Genomic DNA, 23,695 nt, shown 5'->3' with positions numbered 1-23,695 from the left:
CTGTCCATGGACACCTAGCTTGCTTCTGGGACCTGGCTATTGTGAATAGTGCTGCAGTGAACACTGGGGTGCATGTGGCTTTTTTAAAAAAAATTTTTAACATCTCTATTGTAGTATAATTGCTTTACAATGGTGTGTTAGTTTCTGCTTTATAACAAAGTGAATCAGCTATATGTATACATATATCCCCATATCCCCTCCCTCTTGCGTCTCCCTCCCACCCTCCCTATCCCACCCCTCTAGGTGGTCACAGAGCACCGAGCTGATCTCCCTGTGCTATGCAGCTGCTTCCCACTAGCTATCTATTTTACATTTGGTAGTGTATATAAGTCCATGCCACTCTCTCACTTCATCCCAGCTTACCCTTCCCCCTCCCCATGTCCTCAAGTCCATTCTCTACGTCTGCATCTTTATTCCTGTCCTGCCCCTAGGGTCTTCAGAACCATTTTTTTTTTCTTTAGATTCCATATATATGTGTTAGCATACAGTATTTGTTTTTGTCTTTCTGACTTACTTGACTCTGTATGACAGACTCTAGGTCCATCCACCTCACTACAAATAACTCAATTTCGTTTCTTTTTATGGCTGGGTAATATTCCATTGTGTATATGTGCCATATCTTCTTCATCCATTCATCTGTCGGTGGACATTTAGGTTGCTTCCATGTCCTGGCTATTGTAAATAGAGCTGCAATGAATATTTTGGTACATGACTCTTTCTGAATTATGGTTTTCTCAGGGTATATGCCCAGTAGTGGGATTGCTGGGTCATATGGTAGTTCTATTTTTAGTTTTTTAAGGAACCTCCATAGTGTTCTCCATAGTGGCTGTATCAATTTACATTCCCACCAACAGTGCAAGAGGGTTCCCTTTTCTCCACACCCTCTCCAGCATTTAATGTTTGTAGATTTTTTGATGATGGCCATTCTGCTACAATGGAATATTACTCAGCCATAAAAAGAATGAAATTGGGTCACTTGTAGAGACGTGGATGGACCTAGAGACTGTCATACAGAGTGAAGTCAGAAGGAGAAAAACAAATATCGTATATTAACGCATATATGTGGAATCTAAAAGAGTGGTACAGATGAACCTATTTGCAAAGCAGAAATAGAGACACAGATGTAGAAAACAAACATATGGGCCCCAAGGGCGGGAAAGGGAGGGTGGGATGAATTGGGAGATTGAGGTTGACATATATACACTACTGTGTACAAAATAGGTAACTAATGAGAATCTGCTGTATAGCACAGGGAACTCAGTGCTCTGTGGTGATCTAAATGGGAAGGAAACCCAACAAAGAGGGCATAGACATGTGCATATAGCTGATTCACTTGACTGTACAGCAGAAACTAACACACCATTGTAAAGCAACTTTACCCCAATAAAAAAACAAAAAAACAAAACAAAACAAAAAGCTGTTTAAGTCATTGGTATAGAAACTCTGAAATTATTCTAAGATAGTTTCCCATAATTGAGCTTTAGTCTCCCTTCCATGTATCTTACTCATTAAGTTGTTATGAAAGCAGTTATATTTATTCCATTAATGAAAAGGTATGAATATTGAAATTTCCAAAGCAATGAAACTATAAGACCATATTTTGAATAAGAAAAATAGAGTACATGGTCTCATTTTAATCATGTGGTAAAACGTAGTACAGTGTTGTGTGTCTTACAAATGACATTTTTTACTTCATGAAAAGTCTCTCTCTTTGGCAGAGGTCTACCTGCCCTGTGCTCCTTAGCCTCACCTGTGTTTTCTTCATTTCTGCAGTACCAATAGCATGACCCACAAGGGCCCTGGGAGTTGCTTGCTGACTCACTCAAGCCTTTGGCTTTGGTCATTTGCTGAACGCAAAATGTGAAACAGGATGGAAAGAATAACTCCACCTTGTTTTCTCTCTTTACAGGCTCTGTACAACTCAATCAAGAACGAGAAGCTTGAATGGGCCGTGTAAGTATGCTGCGTGTCAGCCATTTAGTAAATGAACTACTTGCTGTTTTCTTACTGCCTTTCTTTGTGCCTGAGCAGCGACCCTGGAGAAGGGTTAATTGCACCGACTGTTCTCACTTTACACCAGTGTCTTACCTACTTTGTATAAGACACATAAACCCTGAGTATCCCATGTCTCTTTCTTGGTACCCAGCATGCTCCCATTCTTATTTTAAGCTGTTTGCTATGCCTGTATGCAATCAATTATCCTTTTATAAAAAATACATTCAAAAAGAAAATATGATAAAATTACATAAATTCCAGAATCTAACACAGATGATTTGGGTACCATACACTTATTCTGATTATCTCCTTCTTATCATTATAGCAAGGTTTTCTAATCCTGTTTCCTGTGACACTAATTATACCAGGATATTGATAGATGAGCTTGAGAAATGATGGATTAAATGAAGCTCATTTTTTTTTTTAACTGAAGAACTTGCAGGAGCTTGTACAGTGCTGAGGTTTATTGTCAATCTGTAAGAGAGAAATAGAATTTGCAATGTTTCCTGAACCCATTTTGACAGTAAAATGTAAGGTTTCAAGGTACATACTTTGGGGGAGATAGTATTACAGATAAATTATAACTAACTCTATGTAGACCAAGAAAACCACCCTTGGTAAATTTCTACTGATCAATATAGCAGTTAAGAATTTAATTTTTTAGAAATTGTTAGATCAGAATCTTTACTAAATTTTTAATCAAGTTATCAAGAAATTAGGGCAAAATATGTTTTTTAATTAGAACTACATGTGAATTTTATTTTTGATTTTCACTGATATTAAGCTTTCATAAATATTTTTCTGACATGTTACCTAACATAGCCATCTACAGTGAACTTAGGTTTACAAATCATAACTTGGGGGAATAAATCTTATTCTTTCATAATGCACACTGCGGAAAAATGGTTTACCAGTTGACTAGATCTTACATATAACATGCTAGAATGAATTAAAAAATATCAATACCACTTAAATTGTTTCACTAATTGTAAGGGAATGTGGTACTATTTTAAATTGGGGATTCAAAGTTTGAGACTGTATTATTTGCAAGTATATGTGATGGCCTATGTTTCTGTGTATGTATATCACCAGACTCAAGTAAAGATAGTGTATCATTTCAAGGAAAACTCATTAAAATTAATATGAATTCATGGCCTGAGGTCCAAAGCGATTATTTTTGGACTTATTTATCATGAGTGAAAGTGAGTTTCCTAGAAAAATTTCTTAAATGATATACTTAGACCCTTGCTGAAATATTAAAGGCGTATCTTGACCTATGCAGGATGTCTACTCTAGAAAAAATTAATAGAATGAAATAATTATAAATATATTCACATTGTGAGGGAGAATATTTTGATGATTCTTTTATAAATTTATTTTAAAAACAAATAAATATACTCCTGAGGATCTGTTTTGTAAATCTAGTTTTTGATATATTGAATTTGCTACATTAGGTTTTATTTACACTTATGTATAGTGGCAATTCGGTATAAGAAAGCTTTATCTTGGGCCCTATCCATGGGTGAGGGTGGATATTTACCCAAGAACTGGATTCTTCTTTGGCCCTCTTGTCAGGTCAACAGGGCATTGTGTTCAAGAGCCCAGATTTCAAGAGTAAGACAGATTTGGGTTTGAATTCGAGCTCTGCTGTGTACCAGCTGGACCACTGGCCATGTGATCCTTGAGGCCTCAGTTTCCTCTTCAGGATGACACTGTGAAATATTCTAAAACAATAAGCATAAAAGCAAGTTACCTCTCAAATGGTAACTAATATTGTAGCTTTTAAAGGTCTGATTTCTATTTTATTTGTCATTTTCCTTTTTATTTCTCTCTTGTTCATATGCTTTCCTATCCACATTTATTCATCACCTACCAAGGATAAGGCAATTTATCATATAATTAACTTTCTTCACGTATAAAATGAAGCGATTGGAAGAAATTATCACAGCTGTCCTTTTCAGTTTTAATATTCTGTGAATTTTGAAATGTTATGACGTATTAGTATTTCTCAAGCTGGCTCCTTGTCTAGATACACTGCTGTATCTAGAGGATATAAAACAAAAAGGGTTTATGGGTCAGTGTGATGGACTCTTTGTTTCTTCAGTAGATAAAGGGCCAATATCCTAACCTTTTTGATCCCTGAGTCCTGTTTTGATCATGAAATACCTTTCAACAGCTAATAAAACTAGTGTTCCCTAGAACAGTGGTCCCCAACCTTTTTGGCACCAGGGACCAGTTTGGTGGAAGACAGTTTTTCCATGGGTGGGGGCAGAGGGGGGCGGGGAGGGATGGCTCAGGTGGCAATGCGAGCAGTGGGGAGCCGTGGGGAGTGATGGGGAGCAGCAGATGAAGCTTCCCTCACTCTCCCGCCACTCACCTCCTGCTGTGTGGCCCAGTTCCTAATAGGCTGCGGACTGGTATCCCCGGGGGTTGGGGACCCCTGCCCTAGAACACACTTTAGAAAACCCTGCTGTCCATTTATCAACTTATGTGATCCTTCAGATCAAGAGCTAAGCTTTTTCATTCATAAGTAAGTGTATATGCATATGTGTAACTGTATATTACACTGTGCTCCCCCAGTTTTCCTTGTATTTCTCCAGTCACACCTTCTCTGACTCATTTTCCTCCTATTAGCCATTAATGTTAGTATCTCCCGAAGATTAGCACTTAGAATTGTCTTTTCACTAAAGTCCCATTCTCATCCGTCTCGTTCAGTCTTAAGAGTTCATCTGCCATATCTAAAAATTCTTACCTTATGTGCAGCTCTGCCCTCTTTCCCAGATTTCAGTTCAACATTTGCATTTTTCTGCAGGACATTTCCTCTGCACTCAGCACTCAGCATCTGTCTCTGGACTTCGTCACATGTTCTCCATTTCTATTAATGGCACCAGTATTTCCTAGAGTCTGGGCTCCCATCATCCTTGAACCTCTCTGGCCCCTCGTTCGCTCCTGCAGAACTGGCCCCACCAGCGGCCCCACACCATTCCTGCTGCGGCACTCCGAGTTCAGACATCCCTGCTTCTGCCTCCTGACTGTCTCTGCCTCCAGCCTCTTTCCTCTACCCTAACCTGTTTTGGAGCCCTTCTCTGCTCTAAAATGTCACTAAGCTCTGCACATTGTGCCAGTAATCTATTTTATTCCCCGTACTTGTCTTCACACACCCTGTATGTCAACAAAGCTGCCACTAGATGCCATTCCCTGCACTTGCCCCATGGCTTCCGGCTTTTTGGACAGTGCTCATAAAGTAACCTCTGCTTAGACTCTACATCCCTGCCATTCTTTACAGCCCAGCTCATAACATGCTCCATGAATTCTTTCCTGATCTTACCAACCAGAAATAATCTCAGCCCTTAAACATCCACTTTACTTTATCTGATGACACAGTCATTTCTATTCTCAGTTAAAGTAGGAATGTTCCATTAAGACTGTAAGCTTAAGGAAATTATACATGTCTGGATTTGTCCCTTTATATCCTCCTTTGAGGAGCGTAGTGCTTATATGTAATGAAGTCTATAAAAAAGTCTATAGAAAGAATAATAGCAACAGCGCGAGGAACTGCATTTCCTGAGAGATTTTCTACAATTGTGTAAGTTTAGATAATAGTTACAGGAAAGGGGTTGCTACTTCAAAGTTTGTAGGATTTCGTAGTATATACTTGCGTGGGGGAGATCTTGATTTATTTTATTTTTATTGAAGTATACTTGATGTACAATGTTATATACATTGCAGGTGTGCAGTATAGTGAGTCACAGTTTTTAAAGGGTATACTCCATTTATAATTATTATAAAATATTGGCTATATTCCCCATGTTGTACAATATACCCTTGTAGCTTATTTTATACCTAATAATTTGTACCTCTTAATCCCCTCCCCCTATATTGCCCCTCCCCTCTTCCCTCTCCCCACTGGTAACCACTGGTTTGTTCTCTACATCTATGAGTCTGCTTCTTTCTTGCTGTATTCACTAGTTTGTTTTATTTTTTAGATTCCACATATAATTGATATCATACAGTATTTTTCTTTCTCTAACTTATTTCACTTAGCATAATATAATGCCCTCCAAGTCCATCCATGTTTCTGCAAATGGAAAAATTTCATTCGTTTTTATGGCTGTGTAGTATTCCATTGTATATATACACCATATCTGTTTTTATCCATTCATCTGTTGATGGACACTTAGGTTGCTTCCGTATCTTGGCAATTGTAAATAATGGTGCTATGAACATTGGGATGCATGTATCTTTTAGAATTAGTGTTTTTGTTTCTTTCAGATACTTACCCAGCAGTGGAATTGCTGGATCATATGGGAGTTCTGTTTTTCGTTTAGTGAGAAACCTCCATGCTGTTTTCCACAGTTACTGCACCAATTTACATTCCCATACACAGTGTACAAGGGTTCCCTTTTCTCCACATCCTCACCAACATTGGTTATTTGTGTTCTTTTTGATGATAGGCATTCTGACAGGTGTGAGGTGATATCTCATCATGGTTTTGATTTGCATTTCCCTTATGACTAGTGATGCTGGGCATCTTTCCATGTGTCTGTTGGCCATCTGCATGTCCTCTTTGTAAAAATGTCCTTCAGGTCTTCAGCCCATTTTTTAATCCAGTTGTATGTTTTTTTGATGTTGAGTTGCATGAGCTGTCTATATATGTTGGGTATTAACCCCTTATTGGTCATATCATTTGCAAATATTTTCTCCCTTTCAGTAGACTGTCTTTTCGTTTTCTCAGTGGTTTCCTTTGCTATGCAAAAGCTTTTAAGGTTAAAGGGCCCATTTGTTTATGATGTTTTTCTTTCCTTTACTTTAGGAGACAGATCCAAAAAAATATTGCCACAATTCATGTCAAAGAGTGTTCTGCCTATGTTTTCTTCTAGGAGTTTTATAGTATCCAGTCTTACATTGAGGTCTTTAATCCATGTTGAGTATATTTTTGTATGTGGTGTTAAAGAATGTTCTAACTTCATTCTTTTACAGGTAGCTGTCCAGTTTTCCCAGCACCATGTATTAAAGGGACTATCTTTTCTCCACTGTATATAGTCTTGCCTCCTTTGTTATAGATTAATTGACCATAAGTGTGTGGTTTTATTTCTGGGCTCTCTATCCTGTTCCATTGATCTGTGCATCTGTTTTTGTGCCAGTACCATACTGTTTCGATTACTGTAGCTTTGTAGTATAGTCTGAAGCCAGGCAGTGTGACTTCCCCAATTCTCTTCTTCTTTCTCAAGATTGTTTTGACTATTCGGGGTCCTTTGTGTTTCCATATAAATTTTGAAATTTTTTCTACTTCTGTGAAAGAAATGCCATTAGTATTTTGACAGGGATTGCATTGAACCTGTATGGTCATTTTAACAATATTAATTCTTCCAATCCAAGAACATGGTATATCTTTCATTCTGTTTGAGTCATCTTCAGTTCCTTTCATCTGTGTTGTATGGTTTTCCAAATACAGGTCTTTTACCTCCTAGGTTCCTTATTCTTTTTTCTTTCTTTCTTTCTTTCTTATTAGTCATCCATTTTATACACATCAGTGTATACATGTCAATCCCAATCGCCCATTTCATCACACCAACACCTCCTCCCGCCTCTTTTCCCGCTTGGTATCCATATGTTTGTTCTCTACATCTGTGTCTCTATTTCTGCTCTGCAAATTGGTTTATCTGTACCATTTTTCTAGGTTCCATATATATGCATTAATATACGATATTTGTTTTTCTCTTTCTGACTTACTTGACTCTGTATGACAGTCTCTAGATCCAACCACATCTCTACAAATGACCCAAATTCGTTCCTTTTTATGGCTGAGTAATATTCCATTGTATATATGTACCCCATCTTCTTTATCCATTCGTCTGTTGATGGGCATTTAGGTTGCTTCCATGACCTGGCTATTGTAAATAGTGCTGCAATGAACATTGGGGTGCATGTGTCATTTTGAATTATGGTTTTCTCTGGGTATATGCCCAGTAGTGGGCTTGCTGGGTCATATGGTAATTCTATTTTTAGTTTTTTAAGGAACCTCCATACTGTTCTCCATACTGGCTGTATCCATTTACATTCCCACCAACAGTGCAAGAGGGTTCCCTTTTCTCCACACCCTCTCCAGGATTTGTTGTTTGTACATTTTCTGATGATGCCCCTTCTAACAGGTGTGAGGTGATACCTCATTGTAGTTTTGATTTGCATTTCTCTGATAATCAGTGATGTTGAGCAGCTTTTCACGTGCTTCTTGGCCATCTGTATGTCTTCTGTGGAGAAATGTCTATTTCGGTCTTCTGCCCATTTTTGGATTGGGTTGTTTGTTTTTTTAATATTGAGCTGAATGAGCTGTTTATATATTTTGGAGATTAATCCTTTGCCCGTTGATTCGTTTGCAAATATTTTCTCCCATTCTGAGGGTTGTCTTTTGGCCTTGTTTATGGTTTCCTTTGCTGGGCAAAAGCTTTGAAGTTTCATTGGGTCCCATTTGTTTATTTTTGTTTATATTTCCATTACTCTAGAAGGTGGGTCAAAAAAGATCTTGCTGTGATTTATGGCAAAGAGTGTTCTTCCTATGTTTTCCTCTAGGAGTTTTATAGTGTCCGGTCCTACATTTAGGTCTCTAATCCATTTTGAGTTTATTTTTGTGTATGGTGTTAGGGAATGTTCTAATTTCATTCTTTTACATGTAGCTGTCCATTTTTCCCAGCACCACTTATTGAAGAGGCTGTCTTTTCTCCATTGTATATCCTTGCCTCCTTTGTCATAGATTAATTGACCATAAGTGCATGGGTTTATCTCTGGGCTTTCTATCTTGCTCCATTGATCTGTGTTTCTGTTTTTCTGCCAGTACCATATTGTCTTGATTACTGAAGCTTTGTAGTATAGTCTGAAGTCAGGGAGTCTGATTCCTCCAGCTCTGTTTTTTTCCCTCAAGACTTCTTTGGCTATTCGGGGTCTTTTGTGTCTCCATACAAATTTTAAGATTTTTTTGTTCTAGTTCTGTAAAATTTGCCATTGGTATTTTGATAGGGATTGCATTGAATCTGTAGATTGCTTTGGGTAATAGAGTCATTTTCAAAATATTGATTCTTCCAATCCAAGAACATGGTATATCTCTCCATCTGTTGGTGTCATCTTTAATTTCTTTCAGCAGTGTCTTATAGTTTTCTGCATACAGCTTTTTTGTCTCCCTAGGTAGGTTTATTCCTAGGTATTTTATTCTTTTTGTTGCAATGGTAAATGGGAGTGTTCCCTTAATTTCACTTTCAGACTTTTCATCATTAGTGTATAGGAATGCAAGAGATTTCTGTGCATTAATTTTGTATCCTGCAACTTTACCAAATTCATTGATTAGCTCTAGTAGTTTTCTGGTGGCATCTTTAGGATTCTCTATGTATAGTATCGTGTCATCTGCAAGCAGTGACAGTTTCACTTCTTTTCCAATGTGTATACCTTTTATTTCTTTTTCTTCTCTGATTGATATGGCTAGGACTTCCAAAACTATGTTGAATAATAGTGGTAAGAGTGGACATCCTTGTCTTGTTCCTGATCTTAGAGGAAATGCTTTCAGTTTTTCACCATTGAGAATGATGTTTGCTTTGGGTTTGTCATATATGGCCTTTATTATGTTCAGGTAGGTTCCCTCTATGCCCACGTTTTGGAGAGTTTTTGTCATAAATTGGTGTTGGATTTTGTAAAAAGCTTTTTATGCATCTATTGAGATGATCATATGGTTTTTCTTCTTCAGTTTGTTAATATGGTGCATCACATTGATTGATTTGCGTATATTGAAGAATCCTTGCATTCCTGGGATAAATCCCACTTGGTCATGGTGTATGATCCTTTTAATGTGTTGTTGGATTCTGTTTGCTAGTATTTTGTTGAGGATTTTTGCATTTATATTCATCAGTGATATTGACTGTAATTTTCTTTTTTTGTAGTATCTTTGTCTGGTTTTGTTATCAGAGTGATAGTGGCCTCATAGAATGAGTTTGGGAGTGTTCCTTCCTCCGTAATTTTTTGGAAGGGTTTGAGAAGGATGGGTGTTAGCTCTTCTCTAAATGTTTGATAGAATTCACCTGTGAAGCCATCTAGTTCTGGACTTTTGTTTGTTGGATGATTTTTAATCACAGTTTCAATTTCATTACTTGTGATTGGTCTCTTCATATTTTCTGTTTCTTCCTGGTTCAGTCTTGGAAGGTTATACCTTTCTAAGAATTTGTCCATTTCTTCCAGGTTGTCCATTTTATTGGCATAGGGTTGCTTGTAGTAGTCTCTTAGGATGCGTTGTATTTGTATGGTGTCTGTTGTAACTTCTCCTTTTTCATTTATAATTTTATTGATTTCAGTCCTCTCCCTCTTTTTCTTGATGAGTCTGGCTAATGGTTTGCCAATTTTGTTTATCTTCTCGAAGAACCAGCTTTTAGTTTTATTGATCTTTGCTATTCTTTTCTTTGTTTCTATTTCATTTATTTCTGCTCTGATCTTTATGATTTCTTTCCTTCTGCTAACTTTGTGTTTTGTTTGTTCTTCTTTCTCTAGTTCCTTTAGGTGTAAGGCTAGATTGTTTATTTGCGATTTTTCTTGTTTCTTGAGGTAGACTTGTATAGCTATAAACTTCATTCTTAGAACTGCTTTTGCTGCAGCCCATAGGTTTTGGATTGTCGTGTTTTCATTGTCTTTTGTCTCTAGGTATTTTTTGATTTCCTCTTTGATTTCTTCAGTGATCTCTTGGTTATTTAGTAACGTATTGTTTACCCACCGTGTGTTTGTGTTTTTTACATTTTTTCCCTGTAATTGATTTGTAATCTCATAGCTTTGTGGTCAGAAAAGATGCTTGATATGATTTCAATTTTCTTAAATTTATTGAGGCTTGATTTGTGACCCAAGATGTGATCTATCCTGCAGAATGTTCCGTGCGCACTTGAGAAGAAAGTGTATTCTGTTGTTTTTGGATGGAATGTCCTATAAATATCAATTAAATCTATCTGGTGTATTTGTCATTTAAAGCTTCTGTTTCCTTATTTATTTTCATTTTGGATGATCTGTCTGTCCATTGGTGTAAGTGAGGTGTTAAAGTCCTCCACTATTATTGTGTTACTGTCGATTTCCTCTTTTATAGCTGTTAGCAGTTGCCTTATGTATTGAGGTGCTCCTATGTTGGAAGCATATATATTTATAATTGTTGTAACTTCTTCTTGGATTGATCCCCTGATCATATGTAGTGTCCTTCCTTGTCTCTGGTAACATTCTTTTTACTTATTTATTTATTTTTTTGCGGTACGCAGGCCTTTCACCGCTGTGGCCTCTCCCACTGCGGAGCACAGGCTCCGGGCACACAGGCTCAGTGGCCTTGGGTCACAGGCCCAGCCGCTCCACGGCATGTGGGATCCTCCCGGACCGGGGCACGAACCCATGTCCCCTGCATCGGCAGGCAGGCTGTCAACCACTGCGCCACCAGGGAAGTCCATATAACATTCTTTATTTTAAAGTGTATTTTATCTGATATGAGTATTGCTACTCCAGCTTTCTATTGATTTCCATTTGCATGCAATATCTTTTTCCATCCCCTCACTTTCACTCTCTATGTGTCCCTAGGTCTGAAGTGAGTCTCTTGTAGGCATCATATATATGGGTCTTATTTTTGTATCTATTCAGCAAGTCTGTGTCTTTTGGCTGGAGCATTTAATCCATTCTCATTTAAGGTAGTTATCAATATGGATGTTCCTATTACCATTTTCTTAATTGCTTTGGGTTTGTTTTTGTACGTTCTTTCCTTTTCTCGTATTTCTCATTTAGAGAAGTTCCTTTAACATTTGTTGTAGAGCTGGTTTGGTGGTGCTGAATTCTCTTAGCTTTTGCTTGTCTGTAAAGCTTTTGATTTCTCCATCGAATTGAATGTGATCCTTGCCGGGTAGAGTAATCTTGGTTGTTGGTTCTTCCCTTTCATCACTTTATGTATATCATGCCACTCTCTTCTGGCTTGTAGAATTTCTGCTGAGAAATCAGCTGTTAACCTTATGGTTGTTCCCTTGTATGTTATTTGTCATTTTTCCCTTGCTGCTTTTAATAATTTTTCTTTGGCTTTAAGTTTTGCAAATTTAATTACTATTTGTCTTGGCATGTTTCTCCTTGGGTTTATCCTGTATGGGACTCTCTGTGCTTCCTGGACTTGGGTGGCTATTTCCTTTCCCATGTTAAGGAAGTTTTCGACTATAATCTCTTCAAATATTTTCTCTGGTCCTTTCTCTCTCTCTTCTCCTTCTGGGACCTCTATAATGCATATGTTGTTGCGTTTAATGTTGTCCCAGAGGTCTCTTAGGCTGTCTTCTTTTCTTTTCATCCTTTTAGCTTTATTTTGTTCTGCAGCAGTGAATTCCACCATTGTGTCTTCCTGGTCACTTATCCGTTCTTCTGCCTCAGTTATTCTGCTATTGATTCCTTCTAGTATAGTTTTCATTTCAGTTATTGTGTTGTTCATCTCTGTTTGTTTGTTCTTTAATTCTTCTAGGTCTTTGTTAAACATTTCTTGAATCTTCTCAGTCTTTGCCTCCATTCTTTTTCCGAGGTCCTGGATCATCTTCACTATCATTATTCTGAATGCTTTTTCTGGAAGGTTGCCTATCTCTACTTCATTTAATTGCTTTTCTGAGGTTTTATCTTGTTCCTTCTGCTGGTACGTAGCCCTCTGCCTTTTCATCTTGTCTCTCTTTCTGTGAATGTGGTTTTTGTTCCACAGGCTGCAGGATTGTACTTCTTGCTTCTGCTGTCTGCCCTCTGGTGGATGAGGCTATCTAAGAGGCTTATGTAAGTTTCCTGATGGGAGGGACTGGTGGTGGGTAGAGCTGACTGTTGCTCTGGTGGGCGGAGCTCAGTAAAACTTTAATCTGCTTGACTGCTGATGGGTGGAGCTGAGTTCCCTCCCTGTTGGTTGTTTGGCTTGAGGCAACCCAACACTGGAGCCTACCTGGGGTCTTTGGTGGGGCTAATGGCAGACTCTGCGAGGGCTCATGCCAAGGAGTACTTCCCAGAACTTCTGCTGCCAGTGTCCTTGTGTCCACAGTGAGCCACAGCCAGCCCCTGCCTCCGCAGGAGACCCTCTGACACTAGCATGTAGGTCTAGTTCTGTCTCTCCTGGGGTCCCTGCTCCTTCCCCTGGGTCCCGATGCACACGCTACTTTGTGTGTGCCCTCCAAAAGTGGAGTCTCTGTTTCCCCCAGTTCTGTTGAAGTCCTGCAATCAAATCCCAGTAGGCTTCAAAGTGTGATTCTCTAGGAATTCCTCCTCCCGTTTCCGGACCCCCAGGTTGGGAAGCCTGACGTTGGGCTCAGAACCTTCACTCCAGTTGGTGAAGTTCTGTGGTATAAGTGTTCTCCAGTCTGTGAGTCACCCACCCAGCAGTTATGGGACTTGATTTTACTGTGATTGTGCCCCTCCTACCATCTCACTGTGGCTTCTCCTTTGTCCTTGGACGTGGGGTATCTTTTTTGGTGAATTCTAGTGTCCTCCTGTCGATGATTATCCAGCAGCTAGTTGTGATCCTGGTGCTCTCACAAGAGGGAGTCCTCCTTATTCATTTTGATGTGATGGTAAATGGGATATGACATTGATTTTAGAGCCTTAGAAGAAATCAAATCATAGAAATATGGGATGCTTTAGCTAGAGGGAACTTAGAGTTCATTGGCTGTCTAAATGGGTTTCATGGAGCCTTAGTGTTCAGGGAGATGTCTGGGGGCCTCCCTAGGTAATGTGAGTGAGGGAAAAGGGGAAGATGACAGGGACACAGTTCTACCTCACACAAGTGTCACACCTATTTCAAATGACCAAAGCAGCCCCATTTTTATCCTTTTTAAAAGATGTATTTGGCATTCTACTTACTATTGCTTTTCCTAAGTAATCTGTACTGAAGAAAAATTTTTTGAAAAGTACTACCTACTCCAGTCCAATGTTCTCCTTTCATGTATTAGGCAAATGGAGTCAAGAAGTTAACAGATCCGGAGTCACACAATCAGTGTAGGAGCAAAGCGAGGATTAGTTTTCCCAGCCACCTCACTCCCCTTGGCAGCGCCATGCTGCTTCACTTTTTTGTAGCCACGTACTCTTATCAAGTCTTTGCTGGGCAGGGGTCATATCTGAATGTGTATTAAGAGAGATTTATATTAAAGTTTTAGTCTCGTGAAATGCTCCTAGAATTACTAATCATTCATCTATTCCACAAACAACCTTTGAAGCAGCTGCTTCTGTGCCTGGCCCAGTGCTGAGCTCTAGATACAAATATGAAAAAGACAGAGGTTCTCTGCCTAAGAAGAACACAACATGGGGGCGGTTGGAGGGTGCAGACTGTAGAAAGACTAAAACTTAAAAGCTGTAATGAGAAGTGCAAGTAGCCAGACTGCCTGTGGAAGGTCTCGGCTCCCTTGTGCAGGAGAATCACCATTTCTTCCCCACTTCCTTTGCTCAGTTATTCTTTATTCATAAAGCTTCTTTGTGCTAGGCGGTATGATGGAAATTTGCAGAGAAGAAAAGGCATTAAGACATTTTCCCTGGCCTTAAAAAATCTTACAGCCTAATTGACATGTTTATTTATTTTTAAGTGAGGAGTGGTTACTCTTTCTGATTGGGATGGGATGGTAAGGTGAGTTGAAGTGGATACAGGCACTTATAACTTATGTTAGAATTGCTTAAAATTTAGCTACCTGAGGATTTTCAGGGAATACAGCAATTAACAGAAAAGCAAAATAAAAGTGCAGTATTACTCACTAGGAAAATTAATGGTCTTCTTCTACTTTGGACTTTCATGTGTACTGCTTTATTGTATTTTATTGTATTTAGGATTGTAGGAAATCTCCCTTACCCTAGTTTTAAGAAATATTAAAAATTCACATATCCAGCTTCATTTTTAAAAGACACAACAGTATTAGATTTAAATAATATACTTTTGGACCCCTCCACTCTGATGTTTCTTCCCTCAGTGTGTAGGTTGCAGCATTATTGACCTTGCTTATCATTATGCATAGTTGTTCTTTTAGCTCTGAATAAGCATTTTTACAATGCTGTATCATGGAGTAATTTTTGCTATTTTATGTTACTCTAGAACTCAGTTTACCAGAGCAGTTTAATACCTTTGTTTTTGCTTCTGAATTAAATTGTTTTCTATTTGCCCTCTTATATCGAATTGTCCTGGCCCTGATAGGTGATATCCTGGCACATTGGGGCCTTTCTGTCTTTCAGATCATGTTATGGAAGCCCTCAGCTTTCAGAAGTGTGGTTTTAAATACCAATAGTTCATTGTTTGGCCTCTTTATCATTTTTTAAATGAACTTTAGTTATGACTAGTCTTTTCAGGAAACCAGTGCTACCCATTTATTGGTTGATTTTAGGAAGTAGGGAAAGCTCTGCAAAGATTTTCTCCCTCTTCTTTACCTGGGTGACACTGCCTGTGAGTACCTGTGGGTGTGTGTACCTGTGTTTATGTCTGTGTGTGTTGTTAGAGAATGATAAAAGCAGTGGGACTGCTTTGTCTTTTATGTGGTGCTTTAATTCTTTGTCCAGTCCAAAGGTCTGAATCCAACATTAACAACTGCTTCCAAAGTCTCTTTGCTATGTAGTCTCTGATAAAAGCCCTTTTCTAAGAAAAGAACTCTTCTAGAACTCTTTTATTTTTATTACCTGGTCCCTTTTTGTATTTTATTTAACACAATGTTGATTCTAATTTTATTTTAGTTAGTAATACATATCAGTTAAAATGTAGTCTCAATTCTTGCTCTTTAGGAAATGGCCATCTCAAAAAGATAGTTTATTTTCTCTCAACAGAGTTTTTCAAACTTAGACTGATTTAGATAAGGCACCTTTAGCTGATGAATATAATTTATCACCTTGCATTTAAGTTTTATCATTTTCTTATGTTACAATTCTCCCTGATTTTTTATTTGCCAACATTAGAGTCCTCCAGGAAGAAAAATTGAAATTTCCTATGTATACCTTTTAGATTTGAACTTGTATGCTAAAGAAAAGGGCATTTCTTTGTCTTATTTTAAAATTTTTTTACCTTGAAGTAAAATTGTTTTATTTCTGTAAAAAAGATAAATCATGGTAATTCATTTTTGCAGTTACTTATTCTGTTAGATAACTATTATCCTAATGTCCTAGTGAATCTAGATGTATGAAATTGTTAATCACGATAGTGTTTCTTAATAGTAGATGTAGATAAAGGAAAACTTTCTTACTCAGACAAGTTACTTTGGATCAAGACATTTATGTGGTACTCTGATCTAAGACGTCCAAGATTAGTTCTTGTTTTAAACTTCAAAATAGCCATCTGTAGGTTGATTGTAATTACTAGTGAGAAAACTAAGACAGAAAAGTTGCCATAAGTTGGACAGTGGTTGTACAAACAGTGAGTATAATAAGTATATAAAGAAATATTGGAGTGTGTATATCTGGGGAAAGAGGTAGGAGGGTTGGCATGAGAAATTACTGGTAGAGAGAGAACTAACCATGGAAAAATTAATGAAACTGTGTGAGATATTTGACTATAAAAAAGGGTTAAAACTCAATTATCCATTTGGGGTGCTCATACTATTAAACATTGCACTCATTGAAAATACTAGAAAAAAATAAGATTTGACAAGTCCATGATCATTGCTTGGTTAGATCACCCTCACATTCCTAAATGGAAAATACTAATCATGCTGGACTCTTAGCGTAACAATAATTCTAATGTTAATATTAGGTGGAATTCAAAAATTTAGAAGACAACCTATATGAATATTAACTAAGGGTAAATGTGTAAGGGATGTGTAAAGGATGTTATTGGTTTGATTGTTCTATATATAAATTCGTTGAAAATATTTTGAATATAAGATAAGGAAAGAAAAGCAATGCCTTAGCTATAAAAAGGTGATCATTAACTTGAATTAGATTTTGAGCTGAAGAATTGATTTCACTTAAAAATTTGTTGGCTAAAAATGATATTGAACATGTATCAGTCTCCTGGATTTTGGTATTTGAAGGAAGATTTCAAGGTTTAGAGTTAGGGAAGTCTCTTACATAGCTCTGTGAAATATAATTTTATTAAGAATCTGAATCATAGTTCACACTTAACATTTAATCTGTAAGTACCTATTTTTTTTTCAGTCATCTCGAATATGTTAAACTCAGGTAGATAGGAAACTGGACACATTTGTCATCCAATGTTTAGCTTTAAAAGGGCAAGTGAAAAAAAAAAAGTCCACCCTCTGTGTAAGTGGCATCTCAATGATGAGACTGAGATGGATACTTAGAATTTTTAAGGATTTTATTGTTGTAACAGCGTTAATATCCACAAAGATCATGATGAAAGTGATGTAATTTACAAATATTATCTTTAACTGCAGAATATGCTGAGCAGACAGGTTGGAGAGCAAATGGAATGTGGCTGTAATGTTAGTAGCCCACTCATCCCAAAGCAATTTTAAATCCCTAAGGTGCAAAAAGTTATAAAGGCTGGGATATAAGGAAAGTGTTTTTTCCTAATATGCTGATGATTTAGAATTTTATATCATCTATATCAATTGCTAAGCCTTTGCTTTTTGTTAAAAAATGATACAGAGGAAAATATAATAAATATAATTTCTACATGAAGCATAATATGCATACAGTGGCTCACTTAGTGCCTGGGACATTTTAGATCATAGGTGTTTGGATTTCATTGAGCATTTTGCATGTGTGCATTGTGATATACACACAAACCTACATTTTCATAGTTGAAAAATTTAGCATGATCAGTAATAAGGAAGTTATTTTTAGTTGCCCATTAAAAATTTCGTAGTACAACTTCTGAAACATCTGACATCTGTCTTGACCCCAGTGTATTTCCAACAACTTTTTGTTAAAACCATATTAACATCTACAGTTAAGTTTTTCTTAGTTTGGAAAGGGTGCTACAGTCGTCAAACATGCAGTCAGATCCTTTATTCCAGAAAGCCTACATCCTCCTCCCAGCTGGCAGCATTCTTGTTAGTGTTAAAGGGCTAATGATGAAGCTTGACATTTTTAATAAAAGCATATTCTCTTTTTTACAGTTAAGATGCCTGTGTCAGAATAAGGTAATTTTAGAAAATAAAATGTATTTCCTGTTTTCATCAAAATTTTAAAATTTAACTTCATGGTTGTTATTTTTTATTTTTGGTAAGTGACAAAGACAGATCAATTTTAAACTCATCCTGCCTTGTGCCATATGATGTAAAATCGAAGCCACATGACAAGTCAGCACATTTTTTATAAGTTTATTCTTCACTTTATTTTCCAGCAATCACCTGTTCACAATATTGGGTTGATACTCAACTTAGTATTCTGTGCCTGCACTCAACCACTATATTCATTTTTAAAAACAAATTTATTGAGGTATAATTTATATACTATAAAATTCACCCATTTAAATGTCTGATTTCATGTTTTTTGGTAAATTTACAGAGCTGTATAATTACTGTCACAATCCATCACCCCATTAGACTCCATACAGATTTCTTGTGCTTGTGATTCAGCATATTTGATATGAACTCTTCCCTCTTCTCTGGTCCTACACTGTTTTGTGCTCAACTCTATTGAGGTGCATATTATAATACTCCTTTTTATAAAAACATTACCCATTATTATTTGTATTTTTTTTCCCTACTGGACTATGAGTCCTCAAAGGGTCTTAATCATTTTGATCTTCCCACCGCCTAGTGCACTGCCTGGCAGCTAAAGGCTCCATGTAATCATTTCTGAGCTGGCAATGACTCCCTCCTGTAGACAAGAAAGGGCTTGGCCACTTGCAGCCTACTGTGCTCAACAGGCATCCCTGTGGATAGTGCAGTGACTTTCAAATCCTTTTAATCAGGGAGGCCCCTGTTAACTACCATGTGAGGTTGACCTGTCTGAAGCTTGGTTTTTCAGTGAGTTCATAACCTCTATCTTTTTAGGGTGGTTGTGAGGTTGAGAAATTAAGTTAGGATGATGTTCATGGTATTGATTGGATGCTCAAGGTGGATGGCCTGATTCACACCCCACTCCTGTCTTTAATGTTCTGGCAAGAGAAGTATGTACACAAAATACTGAGTCAAATGAAGTCAGTCATCCACTGTGTAACCCAAAGTGCAAGGCACCCTAGAAAGTTAGGTTGGAAAATGCAGTGGGAACCTGAGTGACTGCCAGGCTGGCTGAGTGCAGCCCACCTAACTTGAATACAGACTGAGAAACCAGAACTAAAGGAGCAGAGGAAAGCCTGACCCTCTGGGTTTGCCACACAGTTAGGCAGAGGGTAGAGAGTGTTCCGTTTGATGCTGGGGGTGGGTACTGAGACGCTCATGTGAAGTTCACAGTTCAGAGCCACAGGCTGACTAAAGACTGAGACCAAATCAGAGCACTGTAGAATGCTTTCCTTCCCCACCTTACCATTACATTACTAAAGCCCTATTTGTAGCATTTCCTTTTACTCACTACATTGATTCTGACTTTCAAGAGAAAATTACAAGCCATACTAAAAGGTAATAAACATGGTTTGGAGAGACAGAGCCAGCATCAGAACCAGACTCAGATATAGCAGGGATTTGGAATCATCAGACCAGGAACATAAAGCAACAATGATTAATATGCCAAGGGCTCTAATAAGTACAGTACGCAGCATGCAGAACAGATGGACCATGTGAGCAAAGAAATGGAAATCTAAGAAGGATCAAAAAGAAATGCTAGAGATCAAAAACACTATAACAGAAGTAAAGAATGCTTTCGATGGGCTCATTAGTAGACCAGTCACATCTGAGAAAAGAATCTCTGAAAGCTTAAGAATATGTCAGTAGAAACTTCAAAAATGGAAAAGCAAAGAGAAAATTCACTAGGAAGAGGAGAAGGAACAAAATATCCAAGAACTGTGGGACGACTACCAACAATTAAAAACAGATACATAATGTGTGCCAGAAAGAGAAGAGGAGAGAGAGAGACAAGGAGTGGGGCAGGGGGTGACAAAGGAAATGCGTGAAGCAACAGTGACTGAGAATTTCCCCCAAGTTAATGTCAGACACCAAGCCATTGATCCAGGAAGCTCAGAGAAAACCGAGCAGGATAAAAATTAGAGGTGTGACAAAAACTACACCCAGGCATATCATTTACATACTGCAGAAAATCAGACATAAAGAAAAATTCTTGAAAGAAGCTAGAGGAGAAAAGCACCTTACCTGTGGAAGAAGAAACACAAGAACATCTGACTTCACAGACTAGTAAGCAGGAAGAGAGTATCGTGACACAGCTAAAGTGTTGAGAGAAAAAACTCACCAACCTAAAATTCTGTATTCTGAAAAATTACTAATTCAGAAAGATACCTGCACCCCAGTGTTCATAGAAGTATTATTTACAGTAGCCAAGATATGGAAACGTCCTAAGTGTCCATCAACGAATGGATAAAGATGTGGTACACAAACATACACACTGAAATACTACTCAGCCATGAAAAAGAATGAAATTTTGTCATTGGCAACAACATGAATGGACTTGGAGGGTATTATGCTTAGTAAAATAAGTCGTACAGAGAAAGAAAAATACTCTGTGATACCACTTATATGTGGAATCTAAAAAATAAACTAGTGAATATGAAAACAACAACAAAAAAACAGACTCACAAAGAGAACAACCTAGTGTTTACCAGTGGGGAGAAGGAAGAAGGGAGGGGCAACAGAGGGGTAGGGGGTTAAAAGGTACAAACTACTATGTATAAAATAAGTAAGCTACATGGATATATTGTACAGCACAGGGAATATTACCAATATTTTATAATAACTATAAATGGAATATAACCTTTAAAAATTGTGAATCACTATATTGTGTACCTGTAAGTTATATAATATTATGCATTAACTATACTTCAATTTAAAAAAAAGACATCACCCAGATGGCAGCATAAGTTGTTCCTGACTTTACTCCCCCTCACAAGAACAACAAGTAACAGCTTTTCGAAAAAGACACCACTGAGAGATTCCTGGAACATAGAGGGGAGTCTGAAGCACCTCTGTGCCTCAGAGACGAGACAGACTGTATTAGAAGGGTAAGAGGAAAGGCTACAGGCCGACTGCATGGCCCTTCCCCCAAGTCAGTGCAGCACCCACCATGCAGAAATGTCTCCCCTGAGCCTGTGGTTTCCCCAGTGAGAAAAGAGAACCAGTGGCCAACCAGAACCCACCGCACCCCAGCACTGTGCATTTCTTTTCAGGAGCCTGCTCTGATCTCGCACCTGGGAATCACCTGGGAGTCTTGGGTCTCAATACTGGGCATCTAATTGAGATGGGAAAGGGTCAGGGGCTTCCAATAACCATCACAAGGATCTTGGCAGACTGAGTTCCTACCTGCAGGGCCAATTATTGATCCCAACCAGCATCTTTGATCATCTGCAGAACCAAGTCAGTGGCTCAGTCTGACCAGGGCAATTCAGCAGGTCTGCCTAAACGAGGTCCCCAGAAGAGGAATTCTGCAGCCCTGGAGCCTCGTCTGCTCGAGCCCAGGCAGAAGAGCTGAGTCCTAGTTGCACCTGCTGCATCTGCATCTAGTTGCCCCAGCCCCATCTGACAGGAAGGGCTGCTGAGGACACCTGGAAGCTGCATAACCCACCAATGCTCAAGCCGAGAGGAGGAGGGTAAGCAGAACTGATCGCCCCCTAGAGCAAAGCCATTGACCCTGTTTGGCCGGGGAACTTGGGGCACAGGTCAGCTTGAGTCAAGGCTACACACAAAGAGGGTCAGTGGCCTTGGAGCTACTCTTCCTGCTGAGTTGAGGCAGAGAAACTAATTCATAGCCCCAGGTTCTGCTGAAGACAGCTTTCAGCCCACCCAACCAGGGAGCCTTACCAGAGCACCCAGGAAACTGTGCAGCCCATCCACAGCCCTGCTACAGTGGTACGGAACATGGAGCGTAGCCCAAGGCTTCCTCCACCCACAAAGCAAAACCAGTAACTTCATCTAACTAAGATTTTCAGGGCACACTCTTGACTGATTCAGGGTCCCAAACAATGAGGCTTGCAGACCCTGGGTCCCATCCTGCTGCCCCTCCAGGGCAGGGAAGCTAATTCATAGCCCCATCTACTACAGAGTATGGTACCAGACCTGACCATCTAGTGAGCCTAACCAGAGAATCCAGGCAACTGTGAAGCCCATCTGATAGCCTTGCTTGGGCAGGGAACCAAGCCAGCCATCTTATCCAGCTGTTCTCAGCCAGTGACACCCATCCCCATCCCCAGTCTCAGAGCTCAGGTGGCTCACCTCCAAATAGGCCATAATTGCAGCCCCCATCTGCCTGAGGATGTTAACCAGCAGACATGTCCAGAAATCAAACTGAGCTGACTAATGAAGAACTGTCTCTGCCAAAGTGAACCTGCAAAGTCTGAAAGAGGAGACCACTTACTCAAATGTGCAGATACCAACATGAGGAATCAAGGATCATGAAAAATCAGGTAAATATGACATCACCAAAAAAACCTAATAAGGCTCTAATAACTGAGTCTAAAGAAATGGAGATCTGTGAACTCTCAGGCAAAGAATTCAGAACAGTCCTCTTAAAGAAGTTTAATGAACTACAAGAAAACACAGACAACTAAATGAAATTAGGAAAACAATGCATGAACAAATAAGTTCAACAAAGAAATGGAAACCCTGCCCCTTAGTCCTGAGCCACAGGTGCATGGCACCAAGAGAGGTGGTGGGCAAGCTGCTCCCTCCATGGCACCAACAGTCCCAGTGGGCAGAAAGTTTTGAGCCTGACCCTGCACCGCCTGCATGTGGCACTGACAAATGTGGAGGGTGAGTAGCCTCCTGCCACTGGTGTGACCCAGCCAGAGCCAATGGACAGACAGCTTCACCACCCCACACCATTCACACCACCCACCAGAGCCAATGGGCACCCCCAGCCCACACAGGAGGCATACCTTGAACGACAGGCTCAGCCCAACAAGGGGCTGTGTTTGTGGAACCCCATGGATCTGAAAGAAGCAAAGACATAGTTTGAGAGACAGCTAAGAACTAGGGCAAGATTATATAATAAAGTTCACCTCCCACGTGGGGCCAGTCTTTCATGACAGGGAGAAATAGCTGTTTTGAATAACAGAAATAGAGAGTCAAGCAAAATCAGGAAGTAGAGCAATATGTTCTAAATGAAGGAACAAGATAAAACCCTGGGGGGAAAAACCTGCAGTGAAATGGAGTTAAGTAATATACCTATTGAAGAATTCAACGTAATGGTCATAAAAATGCTCAGTGACCTTAGGAGAAGAATGGATGAACACAGTAAGAGATTCAACAAACTGAAAGAAAATATTAAAAAGTTTCAAACAGAATTTTAAAAGCTGAAGAATATAATAGCTTTCTTGAAAAATAAACTAGACGGAATCAACAGCAGACAAGATGATACAGAAGAATGGATCTGGAGGACAGGGGAGTGGAAATCACCCAAACAAAACAGAAAAAAGAATTTTTAAAAATGAGGACATTTTAAGACACCTGTGGGATGACATCAAGTGCACTAAAGTCTGCATTGTAGAATCCCAGAAGGAGAAGAGAGAAAGAAAGGAGCAGAAAACAGATTCAAGCAAATAACGGCAGAAATAGCTGAACAGACATTTTTTTCCAAAGAAGACATATAGATCATCAACAAGCACATGAAAAGATGTTCAATGTCACTAATTTTTAAGAAATGTGAATCAAAACTACAGTGAGAT

At 38.8% G+C, this 23,695-nt stretch overlaps 1 protein-coding gene across 9 annotated transcripts in view; it reads left to right on the top strand.

Moving 5' to 3' along the window:
- Positions 1–23,695, top strand: part of PSD3 (pleckstrin and Sec7 domain containing 3) — a gene marked incomplete at its 3' end in the record, with an annotated part of 575,664 nt that overhangs the window by 416,745 nt on the left and 135,224 nt on the right. For all 9 annotated transcript variants that reach the window (XM_082608415.1, XM_082608413.1, XM_082608414.1 and 6 more), the window contains one exon: positions 1,910–1,953. In XM_082608415.1, the coding sequence (XP_082464541.1) occupies positions 1,910–1,953 (44 nt within the window). The remainder of the gene's footprint in view (positions 1–1,909; positions 1,954–23,695) is intronic.

The sequence above is a fragment of the Mesoplodon mirus genome (assembly GCF_964341445.2).
Source record: "Mesoplodon mirus genome assembly, chromosome: 20".
NCBI lineage: Eukaryota > Metazoa > Chordata > Mammalia > Artiodactyla > Ziphiidae > Mesoplodon > Mesoplodon mirus.
Note: the sequence above shows the minus strand (reverse complement) of the source record. Positions and strands in the feature narration are given on the sequence as shown.